A 22295-nucleotide genomic window follows, 5' to 3' on the forward strand; every position below is an offset into this window, starting at 1 on the left:
TACATTGTAATATACATGTTCATTTTCATTCTTGGAACTCTGTTAAACTGCCAGTACTAGAGTAAAAGCAATGCAAATCCACTGCTTCCATGATAGGTACTTGCAGTTATTCCAAATATGAAGTAAAGTAGGTAAGATCAGGTCTTCTTGTAATTTTACATTTCCAGTTTCTTGGAAGAAAATTCTACTGCAGCTCATCACTGCCCAGATCTGGGAGTTAGGACAACAGAAAAGATGTGGGGGTCAGTCAGAAACAAGAGTGAAACTGTCGTGAGTTAAATAATAACAGTTTGAGGTGGGGGAGGATTTTGCCATTTCTCTGGATGGTGCTACAATTGTTTGCTTGAAAATCTGTTAAAAGTAGGGGAAATTACTAATGCACAAGAATATGTAGCATGAACATAGGTTATGTTATCAAGACATTAGAAAATAAAGATCAGTTCTACTTGCATTAGAAAAATGTATCTACCGTCCTAATATTTCCTTGTCTGGTTTCTTGTTTGTACCTCTTTTAGATACTTATTTCCAAACAACTTTTAGACCAAGATTATTCTCTTGAATGTTTTAACAAAGCTTTCAAGTAGGTGTCAAAACATGCTTGATTCATTCAGAAATTTATGCATTGTAATAGTCTAGTTGTCTTTTAATAGAATTGAGGTTTCTGACTTTTACGAGCCCTGAAATTTCCTTGGCACGCAAAAGTTTTTGTTAGACTATGATATAAAATGGTAGTGTGGAAATCTGTCTGGGCTCTAAGGAAAGATGTGTGTTTTAGTAGCGTGAGAATATATTTTGTGCAATTTAAATAAGTGTATGATTAATTTTTTTATGAGTTGCCAGCTACTGCAAATCCAATTTAGGCAAACAAAATTTGAAATATAAATGCATTAGCTGAAAATATTTAATCATAGACACGAATATGAACTTATCATGCTCATTGCTTTACACTTGCAGGTTGGCTTGAATTATTAATGCATTTTGTTGAGGAGAAGGAGAAGAGACAGTAGCACTGATCTGGCTGTGATGAGGAACATAGAGTTGCTGGTTGCCAGCAGCAGTAGGAAACTATTTCTTCTTTGCTGTTTTAGCACAGCTGACCATACTTTTCCAGATATTGCCTCCCTGCCTGCTGCAGTTACTTCTCGTTGTGGGGTAGGTAACAGTGATTTAATGAAGTCTGTTATTGCTGACGCAATGCTAGATTTAAAACAAAAGCTTCTTTTTTTTCCTCTTTGCAGCAAATGTAGATGTATAATGCTTTTTTTTTTCCATGTAGGAATAGAGTCAACTTGGTACTAAAGTTTATCTGATAACAATGCTGACCAGCAATTAAAATTGCAAGCAGCTGGGGTATTCCATCATGTTTGCAGCTGTTTGTTTTCCTTCTGTCAGAAATCAATGCTGCAGCAATGGAAGATAGGAAATGAGCAAATAAAAAGTTGTGTTCAAAGCTCGAAGTCAATGGTAGTTACAACAAATTAGAAAACCATATGATTTTAAAACTTCAGAAATAAAATTAGTGTTGAAGCCTCTCCATTTCACTTGATAACCAGGTAATGGATGTAGAAAAAGCTAGCTGCACACTCTTGCAATTATTTCACCTTCAGTTATATTTCAATGTTGGTGTTTGCTGTCAGCATAGGACCCTGGTAGACAGGCTATAGTAAAATTTTGTTAGGCACATTGTACTTGCAAAGCAATGAAAGCAGGTGTTGTTTGAAAGGCTGCCTGATGGGATGTATTGTGGAGGATCAGCAGCATTGTGTCTGTAGGGGTTTGATGTTTGATCCTTCATCAGCAGTCCGGGATTACAGAGGCAAGGTCTGCAAACCAGGTTCCAATCCAACCCTGGGGCCAATGTGTGGCACTACAGGAAGGACTTGTGGATCTCTGGGGAATTCCTGGTATCAGAGCAGACTTCAATAAAATGCAAATACATGGCTGTAGAGAGCTTGTATTCCTTCTCACTCTGGAAAATGCAGGTTTAAGGCCCAGGTAGGACATTCCGGTTTTGTTTCAGCAGCTCGTTTGATTTGCAAGGATCTTAGATTTGACAAGTTATTCTTTAAAACTATTCCAAACAAATAGTGTATTGGGGGGAAAGTCAGGATTAATATTATGCACTTCAGTGCATTTTTCCTTTTTTTCCTAATCAGTGTTTTCTTAATGTTACCTAATAATAATAGATGTGTGCTCATAGCAAGGAGAAAAGCTGATTAAATGTTATATTATAGCTTTAGCTGTCACTTTTCAAACAGAGAGGAAAAAAAAAGGAGAAAACAAAAAGAATAAACTTCTTCCTGATTCTTCCCACAGTGGCATCAAACCACATGGCCTTGTCATGAAAAGGTCACTTAGATTTTAATGAAAACGATGGCAGCAAGTACTTTATGTTTGAGCTCTCTCCTCCTGGTTTTCTCTGTGACACAGCACAGGGCTGCTTTGCTTGTGGAGCCTGTTACAGCGATGGCTGTAAGATTCAGTAGTGGTTTTTGTCTGTGGGAAAAAGGCTTTCCTTTTCCATGTGTTTAATTTCTGTGTGGACTTTTTAAAGAGAAGTGTTATCTGTGTCACTTTAGCTCAATATTGAATCAATGCACTGAAAAAAGAACAGTGTTCCTAATTCATTCTCACATTGGTTTCTTCCTTGTCTTCTCATATTTAATTGTTTAGTGAATCTTGACTCTGCTTGGCTGAGATCTCTATGATGTTTACAGCTCAAAGCAGAGTGATTAAAGAAGCACAGCAGCTTTATAAGAAGCACATAATTACCTTACCAAAAGCACAGTCATTTTGCTTTTGAGATCCAGTCTGGTCCATATGAGAGCAGAGAGCTAGCTCCAGTGTTGGTGGTCCATTTGCCTCAGGCCTGCTGGGTACTTATGTTCTTTGATAGGGGTAGTTTAGAATTCATGGTTTAGGTATAAGAGATTTGTAGCTGGTAGATCTCTCTTGGCTACACAAATAATTTTAGAATAGCAACCCTCTGAGTGTGACACCTCAGAGCTCACAAGCCCTCAAGTCTGTGATACTGGAAGAACTGTCGCTAACAATGAGGCCTGGGCTGATACACCCACCCCAGCCCATGTCCACACTTCTCGAGGTGCAGCCCTTGCCTGCTGGCAAGCACAAAGGGATTTGATGTCAGCATTTCACTGAAGTCAAGGGGAATTTATGACAGGTACCTTTGCACAAATGCAAAGGGGTGTACACATAATTTTATCTACATGCATATGAATTGATTATAGTATGAATGTTGCCATCTCAAATCTATCGTTAATCATTGTTATAATTGTAGGAAACCTTATCTAATTGCTATAAATATTAATTACTCAATGACTAAGTGCTGCTAAGCCCTGTTGCACCCTTATTTTTGCGTCTGAATCCTTTACACCCTTACCCCCTGGAGCTTCCCCAGCTTCCAGGTAAATAATTTCGAATTGCTTCTAATTTGGTCCTCCTTTGTATGCTATCATCTTTGTAGTAAGTAGTAGAGGGAACCTTGTCGTCAAACTGTATAAAGTTTTATTTTCACAAATTCATGTTAAACCCTGCTTTCATCAATGTCTCTGATGGTGTTTCTTTAAGTAGCCAAACCACTCATTTGCAACATAAGGATAGACCTATTTTAAATAGTTAAAAAACCTCATAGCAAGACCAGTGTCCAACCACAAAGCAGAAAACTTTTACGGACTGGTAGCTGGTTTGCTAAAGAGAGCTGCAGCTTACAGAAGGGGGATGTCTGTAGTGCCTTGTAATTGATGTGCAATAGCAGTTGCAAACAGTCCTGATAACACAGGTGGAAACACATGGGTGGGAGGGAATAGTTCGAGATGCAATTAGCATCTAGCAATCTGCAGCTGTACAAAGCCCTGGGTTTGTTAAATTTATTTTTGCAGTTTCTGCAGGACAAAGGGGAAAATGAGACATCACATAAATAAGATTATGCATTTTGTTGTTGGTAACTGCTATTTTTTAGTAATACTGGGACAAAAATGTCTTGGCCCTGTGTATCAAGCCAACCAAGCAATTCTCTGCATATCAACCATTTATTTCACATATGTATTGCTACCAGCATTCCAAGTCATTAATTAGGCAGAGTTCTGTTATGCATAGATTTTACTGGCAGGTTAATTATGGTTACCAGGCTACTGAATCAATGAATGAGTGAGGGAAAGAGATTGCATACCTAGAAGAAGTTGTGTAAAATTAGAAAAGGAACAGAGGGGCTATACTAAAGCAGTTTTTAGCGGGTTTAGTGTTGGCCAAAACAGTTGTTAAATGACACAGTTTAAGGACAGTTGTCACAAATTTGAATTTAAGCAAAAAACATGGATTGATTTCCATATCTGTTTGGAAAAGAATATATTTTAAATGCTAATTGGAAGGAATAATAGAATAGGAATAGTAAAGTTATGCTTTTCTTTCCGAGGTATTGGTAATATTTATAAATATATTCCCTTTTTATGCACTCATTTTAGTCTGCAAGGGTTGCATCTGTTCTGTGGAGTCTTTTGCCCCACCTGAATTTGCAGGGTTATTGAATACAATCATGGACTTGCTCTTTTTGCAAAAAGCATCAGAACTAGTTAGCTCACAGCCAAGACCTTCCTTTTTATGTTTGATATGCTGCTCATATTCTGCCTCACAGGGACAGGAAGTTTTTATATTTGCCAAAGTGGTAAATATAGAGTAAAATGTTTCCAGTATTTTTGTTAAAACCAATAATTAGCCCTAAAATTGGTGCCTCAAATTCAGTCACTAAAGAGAAATACTTCACCAGTTACTAGATACACTAGTAAAAAGAAACGTGCAGAATATGCACTATGTAAAAGGAAAGGTATTGCTCAGAAAGGCTTTTGTTTCTTCATTCGTGCTGTCTGTGAGAAACTCTTAGATGGGATTGATAATATGCTCTTCATGTAACTCTTCCTTGGCATAGGTGGAGCTGAGGGGTATTAACTCTTGCCATAATTCCAGACACTGCTGGACTGAATACATGCTGCTCCCAGTAACTCGGGAAGCAGTTATTGACAGTGGCATTGAGTTCCCCCTCCTGCACAATAAAACAGTTGATTTTTACATTATGCCTCCATGCTGTAGTTCACTCAATGACACTGGAGTTATACGAGAAAGGAATCTAACAGATAGAAAAGGTGCTAATTTGGCAGACAGAGCTATTTCTGAGGAATGGAGCTTAACACAGAATATTCAGATTGAAAAGGTGGTAATTCGTGGTAATGCCAAGGAGTGCAGATTCACATGCTGAGCTGGGTCTGCAGTGCACTTGTGTCCTTGTCCTGTTAGCATCATCTCTTCTAATAACAGAAGCATGAAGTGGTATTATGGGGCTCTGCAGCTGAGCTGGGTAGCTAAAAACACAGGCGTCCTCTCCTTCCAGTTGTGCTGGTTGAAAAAGCTGTTGCTCCCAGTTGCATATCACAATGTTTTTTCTGGAGGTGTTGGTCCTCCTGACCCACCAGAGCTCAGTGAGCTACTTGGACAACCATTTCTTAGTATGTCTCAATTCACAGAGGTAGGGTGAACTGCCCGTAGCCCTTAGATAATGTCTTCGGTGATTTAGTTTTTTCTGACATACATAAGCAAGAGCATACTTCCATGTGCAGCCCACCTAGCAAATTTGAGGAGTCTGCCATAATGTGATGGTACACTTTGGGCCAGAAGAGATGGTAAGAGCAAGACCTTTGGTGTTCTGACTGGCCACTTAAGTTATTCTTCACTTTATAAGCCACACCAGCCATTTTGTTCGCCCTGGAAGATAACTTGCCTTTGACCCATTTCTGACCCTTAGCACTTCATCCATCTATGTCATTTTACACCTTTTAATTTTTTTTTCATCTGTTTAAATTGAAAACGTCTCAGAAGAAGGCATTTCTGTTTTCAGGATGCCAAGCCAAGCAAAACAAAGCCCAAATCTTGTTCAGGTCCTTCAGTTTCTGCTGAAATAATTAATGAGGTTTCGTGTGAGTTGTTGCAAAGTGCCTGGAGACTGTTAGATTTGCCTACGCAGTTGCCATGGTGCACCTGGGCCAAATAGTTGTTTGTAATGCAATTTTGTCTCTAATATAAAAGGCACTGTATAAAATTAGTTCCTATTATTTTTCATAGAGAATTTTCCATCCAAACTGTAAGCTTAGAATTGCTGACTATCTCCTTAAACACTTCCAGATAATAATGATACATATTCTTCCAGCTCACATACATCATTACCTTTTCTCAGGCAATGCTTAGTTCGTAGCTGTTAAAATATTATGATTTACTGGCCTCCAGCCAATCTGTTAATTACCTGCTAGTTCCTTAATGCAGCTGGGGCTTTCTTTGATTTTAGTGTAAGTTATTAACTTGCTGGTAAAGGATCAGTACCTCATAAATTGTTTCTCTAACTAACTTTACAATGCTACAGAATTAGATTTAATTTTTTTCTTATAAACAAGAATAAATATGTGAGGGACTGCTTTAAATTGCAGCTATATAAGGCAACTCTTTTGATTTGAGATATAAAATAGTAGCACCATATCTGTGTGAAAACATCCAAGTGTCATAGATCTGTTACTTAGGCACATTCCTGTCTTTGGGAGAATCTCAGTACTTTTACATGTGCCAGACTGATTAAAGTCTGATGTGGTTTGTGCTGCTTAGTTTGGTTTGGGTTCTTCGGTCATGTTGTTTTAAAATTATAAGATCAGATGAAGACATCTTGGTCCAGGCTTCACTTGTGGTAAGTTCAGTGAGAGAATATGCAATAGTTAAGGCTCTGGCTGTGTTAAAATAATTGAGACTGATAATAAAATAATTGAGACTGATAATAGATTTTAAACTCTTTTTATGTATCTCATATCATTCTTTTTTTCTTTTTTTTCCAGAAGTTATAAGCTACTTTTTTTTTTTTTTCTCCTTTCTTTTTTCTTTTTAATGTGGGAGAGTAGATGGAAAACTCACTGCTTTCAGAAAGAAAAAGCTGTGACTATCTGGGAGTGCCTGGGAAACACCCTTTAGGCAAGTCATGCACCTTAAGTCCTAGGCCTTGCTTAGATGCCTTCTATCTGCTAAATTAGCCAGCGGGCAGGATAGCTGACCTAAGGACAGGTATTACACACTCTTCCTGCAATGGGCCATTATTGTGTTCTGTGTGAGCTGAACCCCCTGAGACAACAGATATGTCCAGGTGAAAGGAAGTGTATCAATCCATTTTCAGCTGTAACCTCATGTGAAAGGTGAAGTTAAAATTTCCAGTCAAACACAGTGGGCAAAAAGTGTAAGGAGACAAAGAGCAGGGTCTGTACGAGAAGGCTTAGGGCAGTAGTGCTTGCCAGGCTGGGTACTGCCGACAGCAGGAGCAGAAGCTGTGCTAGAAGCAATACAGAGGAGTACACTGCTTGTTCTTCTGCTCTGCTCATGGCTTCAGCCTGAAGGAAAAAATAAAAAAATAGCCGAGGTACCCAAAGTTACCTGTGATGAACTGGTAGCTTTTGTGTTGTCCTGCTTCCTTCTTTCTCCCCCTGCGCCATCCAAAAATCCCCAGCCAAGGTCCCATGGTACTGCACAGTAGATATTCATTTACAAGCACTCCCTGTGGGAGTTCAGCACCCACATAAGAAAGACTGACTTGAAGGTGTGAGCAACTATAGAGGTGAACTCTGTTGTCCCTATTTCTATAGGCTGGCTAAGTAAGGGGAGAGGTGGATTTCCCATCCAGTGTACACCGAAAGGAAAGATACAGGTTTGTATAATTTCTGAGGGGTGGTTCTGTCTGAAAAATAAACACCAAAGGAAAGTGGCTTCAGCGGAAATTTGGATTCTCAGCAGCGAAAGGCACCTGATCTGATTGATTTTACCTTTTTTTACTGGTCTCTCCTCCTTTTGCCCCCTGGCCCTGTGACTTTCAGCTCTTTCAGGATTACCACTCAGTTTCTCTTTGCCTGGAAGGAACACTGTGCCCTATTGTGGAAGCAACAGCTTCTTTTATCTTGTATACTATAGTTATCTAACTTGTGCATCTCAGAGCAAAACTGATAACGACTGCTAAGACAAGATGGTCATTTTCAATCTTTAATAGCTTATCACGTTTTAAAAACCTCATTAAAAAGCTGTGTGTTAGTTAAATTATGATTAATAGGGAAGCTTATGAATAAAAGATAGCAATTTATGTTTGATTTTGTTAGAATAGTGTTAGACTTGTCTCTTTTCTGTAACTTAAGTCTAAATAAACAAAAGGATCACAAGAGGACAGCATGTCTCTGCTTGTTTAAATCAGCTAGAATTAGTGGCACATGCCCTTTGTGGTCCCTGAGTTAGGTGGAAGTGCTGAAAATTATTGTGGTTTTGTACCAGGATAGTCCAAGATTTAAAGCTAAGACTTAAACCCCTACTTTATATCAGAAGGTTCAAACAGTCTGTGGAACAATATAGGAACTGTAATAAAGTTATCAATTTTGTGTCATAAGAGGAGAAAAAAAGAGAAAAAGGGTATTGCCATGATTAACTCTTGGTTATTTTTCTTTCCCAGTTGTTATGCAGGTTGCTGTAGAGCCATCATGGGGATTTTTTTTCTGCCTGGGTGAGAAGATAGTTGTGTTTACAGTGCAAGTTCCCACTTATGACAAGGTGTAGGATCCATCTGTAGATGGAGAGTGGGGCTTTTCAGGTTTTTAATACTTACCCGTCTTGTAGTTTAAGCTGTCTGGGCAGCAGGTTCAGATAGATACAAATAAGCTATTTGCAAGTACAGTGGCACAGTCAGATGAAGATTGGCAGTCGTCTGATAAAAACAGTTCAAATTTCTATTTAGAGAAACAGGGAAAGCAGTCAAGTATGGGAAACTAAAAGCCATACAAGATCTCGTGCTTATTCCCTATGCCACTATGAACAATTAAGTTTACACAGCATTGTCAGCTGGTTTCAGGGTTTTATTTATATTGCAAATGCACTGATGTTCTCTTTCTTCACTTGCAGCTGCCCTGAGAGCTTGTGCTGATGGAGGTGCCAATCATCTCTACCATATCACAGAAGGGAGCCAGGAAAGGTATGTGAGCAATACACCTTTCTCAATGAAAGTAAAATGTGGAGGAGCAGGATCTATTCAGTTACTTAAGCAGTTGCTTGCTCTGTGCATGGTACTTTAATGAACTGTGGCAGGTAGTATAATATTTTCTCCACATTATCTTAAATTTTTATTCCCAGCTACAATTTATAAAAACATAGGTAGCCTGAAACACCATTTTCCCTGAAGCCCACTGGTCTTTTTCCCTCTTGAATGCTCTGCTCTCAGTCTGTCTTATTTTGTGCATCCATCAGAGTTAGTCCTCTGAAAAAATTTGATGTGCCCCTAGCAAAGGTTGCCTAGAGGAACATCTGATGCCTGTCACCACGAGCTGAAACAAAGTATGTCCTCTTCATTTTTCATGCAATTTCCTATTTTATTACCCATCTTACTTCACCAAGTAAATAGATTTCCTCTACTTACTTGAAGTGAGATAGGTAATAAAATAGGAAATCTTCTTTTTGAATTATTTTTCAGTTAGCATCAAGGCATTATAAATTACCAAAGACAAGTACAGAAACTATCAATAAATGTATACACTAGACGAGGAAATATGACTGAAAGAATATGTTCTTGTCTTCTGCAATGGCATTTAAAGTTGTAAAGCATCCCAGGTTTCTGCACCAGAAGTGTTGAGCTGGGGTTGTGATGCAAAATGCTTCATTCAAATGATTTCTTATCTTTGTATTGGAACCATGGAATGTTGTGCCAACTTAGCTTACTAAGGATTCTTTTTGCTTGTCTTAAGGATTTTCAGGTTTTTTGAGCAAGAATTCATAAATAAGAAGTTTCATAAAAGTGAATTTAAAAAGTGGCTCTTGGAGCAAAGGAATGAGAAAGGCATCTGGTAGAACTTAATAGCTTATGAACAGTTTTATTTGTGCAGCAAAATCTGACACATAGTTTGCTTTTCATCTCATGGAAAGGATATGATGAAGACATGAGGAAACTCAGTCTCCTCCTCTCCTTCAGAATAAAGACAAGAGTTAGAAAGAAAGACTGTAGTCCAAAAGTAAAGCTTAAAGTAAAAATTTCTTCCTTTGACACCTGTTAGAAGTTTATCTGAAGTTCTACAACTGCTAAAACCAAGACTGGAGTCTGGGAAGCACTACTGTTGTAGCATATGTCTTAAAACGTTCAATTTCTCCTTTTCTAGTAGTTGCTCACAGAGCCATGGAAAACTTAAGCATGTGTCTGTTTGAATTCAAGACTGACTTGCAGGAAGCAGTTCTGTTTGATAATGGTGATGCTCTCCAAAGAACAGCATTTGAGAGCTTTTGCTTTACCTTCTCTAGTAACCCATTCATCTGTTCTGCACACCTTTATGTTTGTATTAAATAAATATAATTCAGGGGACAATGGATGATTATACTTTGACTTAATAGTATTTTCAGTCTTACATACTTGGCCCTTGGAGTATTCTTTTTCCTCTATCTCTTTTCTTCTCATCTTAATTGCTTTGGGTAGGTAAATTTTACCTTTAAAGTAGTTCTTTTGAAACAAAAAAAAGGAGACGTGCATAATTTGGATTTTTGTCTTTAAAGAAATCATTCTGCTGGAAAGAATATCCATTTACTTCTCTGAAGTATTTTTCTTTAAATTCCCTGTCCGTTGTTATTAAACAGCTGTCTGCTCAGACTCTACTGACATACTAATAATTTTTTAATGCTGTCTTAGCCCTTTAAAACTATACTTTATTCAAAGCCCTGATATCTAATTGTGTTGTATCAAACCTAAAAAACGATAGTCCTTTAATTTTAGAGATATTATAATACACAAAAGATATAAATTAAGAACTTGATTGATATTTTGGGCTTGATTCTCAGTGACACAGGACTTTATGAAGAATGCTTTAGAATGGGAATTAGTGATAATTTTTTGGAGAAAGACCAGCTTGTAGTATGGTGTTGTTGTACTGGCATCTTCCTTTGGAGATAAGTTCATATTACAGAATCACAGGATGGGTAATGTTGGAAGGGACTACAGTGGGTTGGTTGAAGAAGCCCTTCTTGTTGTCCTTGACAGCCTTGTCCAGCTTTAATTCCAGATGGGTCTTGACCATCCTCATCTCATTTATACTTACTGTGACAACCTCTCTGTATTCATTCCAAGTGTCCTGACACTGATTCCATTTCCTTTGTATTTCATTCTTACACTCAAATAATGATGGGAGTTCCTTGATCATCCACAGGCCTCTGTCCCCTTGGCCTGATTTCTTTCTCACTGGGATGCAACATTCTTGGAACTGGAGGAAGTGATCACTGAATATCAACCAGCTCTCTTGGACCTCTGTTTCCTGCAAGCATCATTCCCATGGGATTCTTCCAAGAAGATCCCTGAAGAGGTTGAAGTTAGCTCTTCTGAAGTTCATGGTTAGAATCTCACTGCCCTGCTTCCTCCTTCCCCATACTGAACTCCACAGTCTCATGGTCACCACAGCCCATCATTCACATCTCCAACAAGGCCTTCTCTTTAGGCCTTTTCAGCCTAAAGAAACCTCTTTAGGTTTATTAGTATGAGATCAGGCAGGACACCATTTCTTGTGGGACTGTCCACTTCTTGTGTCAGGAAGTCATCTTCAAGGCTTTCCAGGAACCTCCTGGATGGTTTGTGCTTCACTGTGTTGTTTATCCAGCAGATATCAGGGTAGTTAAAATCCCCCACAAGAACCAGTGCCTGTCACTTTGAGGCTGCTTTGAGCTGCCTGTTAGAAGGCCTTGGCAATCTCCTTCTCCTGCCCAGGCAATCTGTAGCAAACACCCACAACAGCATCACCCTTACCAGTCTGTCATTTTATCCAAACCCATAAGCCTTTAGCTCACTTGTCATCCTCACCAAGACAGAGCTCAATTCATTCCAAGTGTTGCCTTGCTCATAGATGGGAACTCCAGTACCACACCTTCCCAGTCTGTGTCTCCCAAATAGTGTGTGGCTCTTCGTGACAACATTCCAGCCACGGGAGCTATCCCACTACACCTTCGTAGTCGCACTGAGATCTGTGACTGCACACAGATCTCTGCTTCCTCCTGTTTGTTTCCTCTACTGTGTGTGTTGGCATACTGGCACTTCGTAGAGGTATTTGATTGGGTCAGTATCCCAGAAAGGGTGCAGAGGGTTGATGCATAGCCTTTCTAATAGTTGTGTCTTTGGGTGCTTGTGTTTAATTGAGGTATTCCCTCTTCAGCCTCCTTTTGCTGCCACCATAGTTGCTGTAGTTCTTCCTCGGTGCTGAATAATTCTTTAATTTGTTTCTCGTTATGCTGGCCTATGCTGGTGAATGAAAAGCAGCAAAGGGTGGTTCAAGAGCCCCTCATCTCCATCTGTTTTCTCTGTTTTCCCCATTGATATTTTCACTTCCTTTTGTGCTAGACTATCCAGCGAGGAAGTTCACCTTTGTTTTTTACAGCACTGCAGAGGCTGACATAGCAATGAGATTTTATGTCATGAGGTTAACATATGTAAGATGTTACCTGTCTTCCTCTCTGTTTTTGGTGTCATTTTTATGATGTTTGGTTGGTTTTCCCATTTTCTCAAAAAATCTGAGTTGCAACTATTTTTGTTTAAAAACAAACCAGTCCAAGAAAACCTTCATATTTGTAAGCACTAACAAGGAGAAACCATTGCCGGGTTTTCTCAATGATATGTTAAATCAAATTGCCCTCTAGAACATGAGGGCTAAGAAGAGTAACCAAAAGGGTAGGATAACTTTCTCTTAAAGAGGCTGGTCCTTGGGAGCTGTCAGTGTTGGGTACCTGGGAAAGGCAGGAGTGAAAAAGGACTAAGTGCTGGTGCTTTTCTCTCTCTGAGTCTGCAGACCAGAAAGGTTATTTTCCTGAGACTGTTAACACCAGTTCCCACTTAGAAATAAGGATTACTGCTAAACCATTCTTGATTGCTAAACATTTGCTGCTAATCAGAGTTAAAGGTGAGTTGCTGATCTTTATGGGCTTTTTGCTCTGCCTCATTCTGTCTGCCTTGCCTATCCAATTTTGAATTTTCTTAAATCATTGTGAAGCACTGCTTTCCACTTCAGCACCAGGCTGTTGTTTATCTGTATCACACTGCAGAACTTGTTTCTCAACACTTTCTGATTAAATCTCAAGACATTGATTAACCTGGGTGTCAGTGGCTTTGGGGTATACAAAGGTGAAAATGCATTGAAAACTATCATCACATTGGAACCTTTAATCATTAGTGCTTGTGTCTTGGATGCTGTTTTCCAGAGAGATGTCAAATCCATTGTGTACTCAGGTTTTGCAGTGTTAAGAGCATCAGATTAAAGAGGGGAGCAGTGAGCTCTACAAGAGGAAGGATAAACCAATCATGAAAAATACTGTGTTCCTGGAGTTCTGGTTAGTATTTCAGACTTACTGTGTGACACTAGTTGGCTTGCCTACAGTCACAGAGAGCATCACTTTCACTACCCTTTCAGTTTCTCCCTGTGAACTGTATGAAGTATAAAAGTTGCAATAAAACTGGAAAATGGTAGCATTTTCTATGTATTAGACATAAATCATGTGAACTCAGGTAATGCATGAAAATGTAGCTGCTACTATACTACTCTTCTCTGAACATCTCTAAATGAAGGCAGCTTAAAGAAGTTCTACAGGAGTTTTTAAAAATTAGGAAGAAATTTTGTAGACATTTCCAGTTGGTGCAGCTGCTAAATTTCAAATACAGACTACAAAAATATCTTTTTACAATCAACGTATATCTTTGAAATCCCTATCAAGATGCAATTCCACTTTAGCTTGCCTAACTTCATCCATCCCCAGGCAGAGCTCTGTGCAGTCCAGCTTCTCTTGCCCAGCTAGGGTAACTCTTCTTCCCCGTCTTCCTATCCTGTTTTTCCTAAAAAGCCTGCATCCTCTCATTGCAACATTCAGTCATGTTTCTGTGATCCCAACAAGATTGTAGCTCTGCAACTGCACCCAGATCTCTGTGTTTTTCTCCCAAGCTGCATGCATTTTCCAGGGTTTTATTTTGCATTAAAGTTTGAAAGCTGAACAAAGGTTTTACCTTTAAATAGGAAAACTAAGCAAATGTAACTTCCATGAGGAAAGGTAGTCATCAGTATATATTTGCCTGCGTGAAAAGTTGAAAGATGAATCATAGCGTCTGTATATTTTGACAACTTCATGTGTGCATTTTAGCAGTTAGTGAGGGTTACTAGTACCTTGGCTACTTCAATTGGTTATTTACAGCTTATGCTGAATTTAACTAATCTGAGAACCGGTGCCTCCATTGCCAAGACAATCGAAAGAGGAATATGTGGACAACAGCTAGCAAATCCCATCTGTAAAATGAGATCTTCTGTCTTGTTTTTCCCAAATAACCTTCTACTCGTGGAAAAGTGGGTCCCTAATAAGATTATTAGACTGAGAAATTCATACGTACTTTGATGTGTTCCATATTGGATTAGAAATAGGGTATTTATGAAGGTAATTAGCCATTGACATAACTTAATGTACAGTTGAGAAGAATTCTTTGCTTGAATTCTTCAGATTAAACTGAGTATTGTTTTTAAGACATCTTATATTCAGGCAAAATTTAAGGCACTGGTGCAGAAAACACTGAATGAGCTTATTTGAGTATAATACATTAAGAGTGCAATGATCATTTCTTGTCTTTAAAATCTATTCATTGCATGGTTTGGAGAGGATGTGAGACAGTTGTACTTACGAAGTTTTTACTTTGTTCATGTTGATATGAGAATATGCTTTAGTAAGGTTTTAAAAAAATATAGCCTCTGAAACTGTGAGGTCAAAGCCAGCACCTTTGCTGCTAGTGATGAAGAGTTCTTTGATTTAAGGGATTAGAATCCAAAAGCCAAGAAATTTGAAAACTCAGGCAGTGCTTTATTTGTCAAATGGCTTAAAGGAGATCTTTACATCAGACATTTTTTCTTGACCTAAAAACTACAACAGTGTTTGAAGATCAAAATTGGAATCTTGCGTTTATCCTAATAAATTCTGCTGGAGTGTTCAAAAAAACCCTCCCTATCCACAGTTTCCTCCTTTAGGAAATACCTGACTTGGAATCCATTTTTAAATTTTTGGCAAACAGCCAGACACCAAAAAATTTCAAAAAACCAAAGAACTTTATCTCCTAGTGTTTAGAAAGATGAATTCATTTGAAGTTACATAATGTGTTTGCTTCAGGTAGTGCAGATGAGAAATTCTCAAGATACCTCATGACCATGTAATTTTTTGCTTTTTTCATTTATAGCTTCAATTTAATTACTTTCACTTGATTGCATTTTAAAATACATTTATATTCCAGTAGCTGTGCGCTGCTAAGTCAAGATTTGTTTCAGAAACAGTGAAGAGTTGAGATAGCAAGACATGAATATCATGAAATATGCATAGTTTCAGTCCTCAATTTAAACCAAAATTAGCTTCCTGTATTGGAAGGGGTTTCCTGAAAGTATTAGGGCAATAACATCACTAGGCATATCAGGGTTACTTGGTCTCTGAATCAAATGCTTACAGAAATTATGAGAGTTGGAAATCATTGGTCTATTTTATTTACTGCTAGGCCAATCTTCATATTAAATAGCTGTATAAGCCAGGCCCAGGAGTATGTATTTTTCTGGAATAAAGGTGTTACTCCTATTCACTTAGTCATCATATGCTATAAAGGAAAAATCTGGAAGTTACACAACCATTAGTTCAAATTCACTTGAGAGTTTTAGGAGGGGCGGAAGTACTTTTTACATATCACAAAAAGTGGAGATTTATTTTGAGAGAGACACCAGCAACTGGGTTTACTTGGAGGTGCTTCTAAGTGTACTCACTACATAAACCATAACAGAAAATGGGCAAGTTGTTTTTTTTTTTTATCATTCCCTCAAATTGAAAATCAAATGGCAGATAATAATAAAATACATGGTGTTACAAATATTAGCAGTATCTGAGATTAAATTATTCTTCATGTTTAATTTCTATTGCTTTTGCTAGTCAAGATGGTAATTGAAGAATCATAGTAATATTATAACTAAAAATGATGAGAGGTAACAGCACTGCCTGTTGCTGTGACCCCTGAAATTTGGATCTCTGATAGAAGGAAGGCTCAGTCACATCATGCCCTTACAGAAGTTGTGAAATGGCTTTACATCCCTGAGGTACATGTGTGTACAGGGGTGTAGGAATGCCTTGTTTCTTTTATGTCAGGAGAGAGTGGAAGCAAGTTACGGCTTTACTCCAGTGCCGTGCTTTCTTTACAGGAGAAGAGTAGAAAAGAAAAAGCAGTTCTTGGTAGAATCTCTGGATATTCACAAGGTGTAGATGTATCAGGTTTTGTGTAGAGCAGGAGTGAGAGTATTGTCTAAAGGTCAAAATGGACAACTGGGAACCAAGACTTCAACTTTGTTCCTTTATTAATTTGCTCAAAGTCATGCAGTGAGTCACAAAATCATCTCACATTCTCAGTTAGTTGCCTTTAAAATGCAGGAAAATAGTTCATAAGAATAAATAAAATGCTGTCCTTGTTGACATGATCTCATCAGAATTTCTGATATTTTCTTGTTAAAAGATGAGCCTATCAAAGGGCCAGGTATCATTCCTCATGCAATCAGTATTTAATAATGAATAACAGGTCCTAGGTGGAAGCAGATTTGATCTCCATGAGTGCTCCAGGGATCTTCATGCTTTGGCATAAATCCACTGATTTTCTTTCTTTTTTTACCTACCTCAAGATATTCAAAGATGGCATTAGGACCCTATTTAAGTCACATCAACAAACATTAAATGTAAATCTCTCCTTTTTTTGGAATGATTCTAATCTTGCTTAGGAGTAGATAAGAAGGACCAAGACAAAAGCCTGGGAAGATGGAGTGATGAGCAAATACAAAACAGGTGAACAGTTCCAACTTTAGAAACAAGGTCTCCTGGCTGCAAGTGAAGTGCTTTGCCCATAAAACTGCTCTGTCCCAGTAAGAGCACGATAAAACAAGTTTAAATTGCCAACCAGGAAATCAAAGGGTCACAATTTGTCCAGAACACTAGTTCTAGGAAAAAAAAGACAAAAAAAAGGGGGCTAAGAAAAGGAGAATAAAGGGACACTTTCAATTAATCCCAGGTCTTTCAATCAGGTTTGTACTGCTTCATCTTATTCTTCAAATAGCTGTATCTCTGCCCCTAGTGTACTGTAAGTAGAGGAATGTCATTGCCATCTGGGTGATTTCTGGCTTTATGACATGGTAAAAATCATTTATGGCTACCCCAATGCTAGAGGTTAGAACTTTGCAGTGATAAAATATCCATGAATTGAGTCACATCTGGAACAAGCAGCTTTGAAAAGACTTCTGAGCTGGCTAAAGAGTACTCAGCGCTTTATAGTGGTTTGGTCTGTTGTGCCTAAGGAGTAATTCTCAGGATCCAGGACAAGTTGGCTTTGTGTGTAGTTAGGGTGAAATGTATGCCTTTATTTCCTTTGCATCTCTTACTATCAATAGAAATTAAGGATTAAGCCAGCAATGCTTGTTTTTATGGAGCAATGCTTTCTACAGATGTTTGGGGCAGCCTGGGGACTGGGAGTTTTTGTAGTCTTGAAACAAAGCAAAACTAGAAAGTTCTTCCAAGCTTCAAACCAAGCTGGGTCTTTGCTGCAATAGTACTTGTCATTTAGAATTTAAAATGCAGATTTTATATTGAACATGGCAAGAATGATCTTAGATTTGAAAGAAGCTCTTTTAAGACCTGAGAAGGATGCCAAGAGCAGTATTCAATTAGGGACCACAGAAATCCATGTGCTATCAATGCCTTAAAATGAATCCATGTTAATAAATGACCTTGAAGTTGACTAATCTGCACCATTGCACTTCAGACATTTAGGGAGAAATTACTAGTGCTATAAAATCCATTCTCTTTTTTTTTGTTTTTTGGTTTTCTTTTTTTCATAGCCTGGAAAATTCTGGGGAAGAGCAGGTATAGTCTCTTGCAGCTGACTTCAAATCACAGTATACTGCCTAATGGGACTGAACACAAAAAATGCCCATAGATAAATTATTCAGATTAGTTTTTGCTGTTCCTAAAATGTTCTTTCAGTAAACTTATTAGTGATTGTTGGAGCATAAACATATTCTGGGTGTTTATTGCTTGGTTTTCTTTCCTATTCTCTTTCTTTAGTAGAATCTGCTCTCTTACTTATAAATATGTGAAAGCCTGAAGTTCTGAATTTTAACAATTTGCATTCAAATGGACACTTTTATTTTCAGAATAGATTATTTTATTCTTCAAATCTGTTTAAATTTAGTATTAGTGAAGCCAAAAGCTTGCAAATGGGGTCTTTGTGTATTAGAATTTGTGTAGAATATGATGGGAAGTAAAATTTGAGAATATAAATCCATTCATCTTTAAACTATTTTTTTTCTAGTTAGTCTTGTAAAATTTGTTTTTAAATCTTATTGTATTCCAAGGCTGGTTTCATTTTAAAAATGAACTCTTTTAATTTAAAAAAGTTTTGTGCCATAGTTATTTTCACAGAAAATGCTGTCAAGAACAAGGAACTGTGTTCTAAAACAACGATCAAGGCTGCTTATTGCAGTTGATAACTGAGAATATTTGATAAATTTACTTTTTAGGGTCAAGAGATGAATACCCTGTGCCTCTTCTGACAAGGATAAACTATAGAACAAAAACTGCAGAACTAGTTAAAAGCCGTGAAGTCCATGGCTTTTAATGCCATCCACATGAAGTCTTGAGCATCAATTAATTGCTGGTTGATTGAAAGTTGGACTAGATGAGGTTGCCAGTCAGCCTGGCAGATTCCATCAATTGAGACAAGAGGGTTAGTCCTTGTTAAAGAATTGGAGCTTTGAGCTGTCACAGAATCAGTTTTGATTGACTAACAGAAATAACTTGCTCAAGTATAATGTGTACGATAGTACCTCCAAAGCTGCTCTTGGATACAGTTACGTTCAGAGAAACTCAAATTTCCTTCAACTCATAGTTCCTACAAAAATCACACTCATGGGTGTGCACAGTCCTCTCCAACCACCATACTACTGGCCTTATTTAGGTTACAGCCTGGACTCCATTTTTGCAAAATGGTGGAGGAAAAAAATCTTGTGATTCTTTAAGTTAGTTGTATCAAATAAAAAGGACCTAAATTGCTGTCTCTTGCATATGGACATTAAAAAAAAAAAAAAAAGTTTTACTTGGTATACTTGAAAATGTAGTGAATGTCAATTACAGAGAAATTTAGAGAACTGTGATTTTTGAGCAAGGGAAGAAAGATCTGGTTTTGATAATAGATAAAATGAAAATACATCGGGCATTAATGTTAAAAGATAGTCAAAAGGCTGTTGGAAATTGTATAAGCTCTACAGAAATATCTTGCCTACTGATCCCAAATAAATGAGCAGAATAATGTCTGATTGTACAGCAGGTAGATTAGATCCAAGGTTACAGTGTCTTAAAATAAATGGAAACGCATCAAGGTTCACTGGAGTTGTGTTTTGATGCTTATCTACCTGTGTGGGATATTCCCCACAAGCAAATCTAGAGGCTATTTGCAAACTGGTTTTGGTTTTTCTGCAGAAGCCTGGACCACTATCATCACATCCTTCAGCTCTGACTCATTAACTCAGCTATGAAATACGGAGTGTTTCAACTGAAATATGCACTAAGGCACTAAGATGGTTTCTGATACCAGCGTGAGCATCTTCTGTGTGCTGTGGGCAATGCCTTTACTTGCAAATATTTTCCATTTTTCTTATCTCTTTGTAAGCACTTGTGTACATATCAGCAACTCAGGAACAGATTAGCACTGCAAGGATATGATTAGAAGGGTGAACTTTAGAGAGATGATAGAAGAGAGCAGTAGATTAAGGGCTGAGTGACAACTCTAGCGTATCACCAAAATATATTGTATGTTGTGAGACAGTCTGAACATGGAAGCATTCAGAATGAAACTACATCTGTCCTGCACTAGTTCTTTTTGGCTCACATAGGGGCATATGTGTGTACTGTACAAAGAAATGACAGAAGTGGGCTATGGAAGCATTCAGCTTTTATTGGCTGTGGAGCAATGTCCTTGTTTGTTCCTCTGAGTACCAAGGAATATTAAACTGACTACAAAATAAAAAGGTTCAGACAAATAATACTTGAGAAATAATACAGCTGAACATGGTCAAAAGTTATATTTTGTTCTAGATAGAGAAGAAACAAACCAAGATTTACCAGTGATTATCTCAGTGGGCGCAGAGCGTGAAGATCCTGTAGAAATTATGTTGTGGCTGTTCTCAGGATTTTGAAACGAACCTGGTGAACGAGAGGAGCTGCAATTCCATACAAGCTTGTCAGTTTTGTTCTCTTTTTAGTGTTATGTAGGTATTTTTCTTTATTGTCACAATACAGAAATATGTGGGGCCTGTGCTTGTTGAATAGGGAGCCAGATCACCTTTTGTACAAATTCAGGATGTTCTATTGACTTAATTGGTTAGATATTAAGCACTAGATGCCTAAGCAATTACACCCTCTCCATGCATTGCCCTGAATTCATGCATTGTGACTAATGTTTTACATGATGCATCACTTCTCCATGGTGATTGCAAGCAGGGAAATCACCACAGCTGGATCTAATGTTTTCAGTGACCTGGTATTGTTCCAACAGCCTGGGAAATGGATGGAACAGGAGCGAGACTCCTACTGTTGCTTTGTCAGTAACCACATCTTCCAGAGACTGGAACATAATCCATTTTTATCTCTTATGCTTAAAAAAAAAATCCCAAACCAAACAAAAGAAACCTTTTTACTGTGTAAAAGTTTTGATCACCTATTTCTCTGATTCCAGCATTGGCAATAGTTGAAAATTATTACTGCTTACTGTATGTGAAGCAACTGTGAGGTATCCATACAGTGATCAAAATATTTAGATTATTTAGAATAGTAGCAGTAACATCAGGAGTGAAATTAATCCTGTAGCAAAAAATTACTCTTGGTCTAAGGGATAATTCTTGGTCTAACTCCTGAGGGATATCCCACTTACACAGAGCGCTTAACTCTTAAACTGCCTGGCTTTCCCTGGTAGTTAAGAAACTCCAGTTGGAAAAAAGTTTCTTTCTTTTGAAATTAAGCTGAGTGGGGGCTTGAAGGTACTCACATCATGTGACTGCTGGGGATGTGTAGATAAGATGTTTTGTACCACAGAGTACACATGTGCATGCAGTTTGGTCTTCATTTTCTCCAGTGTTTTGATCTCTGTGTAAAAGGTATCTGACAAATAAAAAAAAAAGGAATAGAAGTAATAAAAACCCATATAGCTCTTCTCCTTCATTTATTCATTAGAAGTGTTTTACATAAACTGGAGTGACTATATTGAAAGTGAAAGGAAAAGTAGGGATTTGTAGCTTGAGACTGGATTAATTCATTGGTGTGGAGAGACCTAATAGGATGCCAGTGAAGAAGATTGATAAGGGTCAGCAGGTTAGAAAAGGTTTATTTTTAGAGTGCTTGATGTATGAAACAATGGCAGTGGGAGTAGCAATGGTAGTGGATAAAAGGCTGTGCCTTTGGACTTCCCCTTTTTCTTCAGCATAAAAAAGAGACTGGTGTGTGGGTGTAGCTCAAAATATTTTGTATGAGACCAGTAGTATTTTTAGGTCGGCTTTTGTTCTTTCGAGGTTTTTTTTTAAGTTTGTGAGTGGGTAGTGGAGTGATTGATTGATTGATTGATTGATTCTGCAGTTGGTGTGTGTTACAATACCATGACTTTGTTCAGTGGTGGGCATCCTGCCGTGGGCCAGAGCAGTGCCTGTGGTTGTCATTCCCATTGCACAGAACTGAAGCCACTCTACAAGGGCTTGGAATAATAGTCTTTATGCACCAGTGCAACAGAACTCTGAACATCTCTGTTTCTTTGTCAGCAGGATTTTTGCCTTGGTATTTGGACAATCTAAACAGGTTAGGGACAGACAAAATGTAAAAAAGGCAAAGATTTAAAAGGAGGGAGAAAAACAGGGCGCAAAGAAAATGATGGGAAGGGAGTGAAAATATTTTTGATACTGAAGCTGAAAAGGAGAAAAGTCTCTGGAATAAACCTAGCTAATAACTCCAGTGGAGCCACTGTTATTCTGTAACAAGGAAGAAAGAAAGGAAGGCTTTGTTATTTTCCTCTGCAAGTTCCAGCAGTATCTGTGGGAGGATTGATGTTTTCTAATTTTATAAGCTGCAGCATGGGTGTTAAATACTGGTGACAGATCAGATTGGAATCGTGCACATGAAGGTATTTT

General features: G+C 38.0%; 1 protein-coding gene across 5 annotated transcripts in view; it reads left to right on the forward strand.

Annotated features, from left to right (window-relative positions):
• TPK1 (thiamin pyrophosphokinase 1) overlaps positions 1–22295 on the forward strand; it is a 301853-nt gene that overhangs the window by 100757 nt on the left and 178801 nt on the right. For all 5 annotated transcript variants that reach the window (XM_083859788.1, XM_083859787.1, XM_083859785.1 and 2 more), the window contains one exon: positions 8974–9043. In XM_083859788.1, the coding sequence (XP_083715914.1) occupies positions 8974–9043 (70 nt within the window). The remainder of the gene's footprint in view (positions 1–8973; positions 9044–22295) is intronic.

Source organism: Zosterops lateralis, assembly GCF_965231275.1.
Source record: "Zosterops lateralis genome assembly, chromosome: 1".
Classification (NCBI taxonomy): Eukaryota; Metazoa; Chordata; class Aves; order Passeriformes; family Zosteropidae; genus Zosterops; species Zosterops lateralis.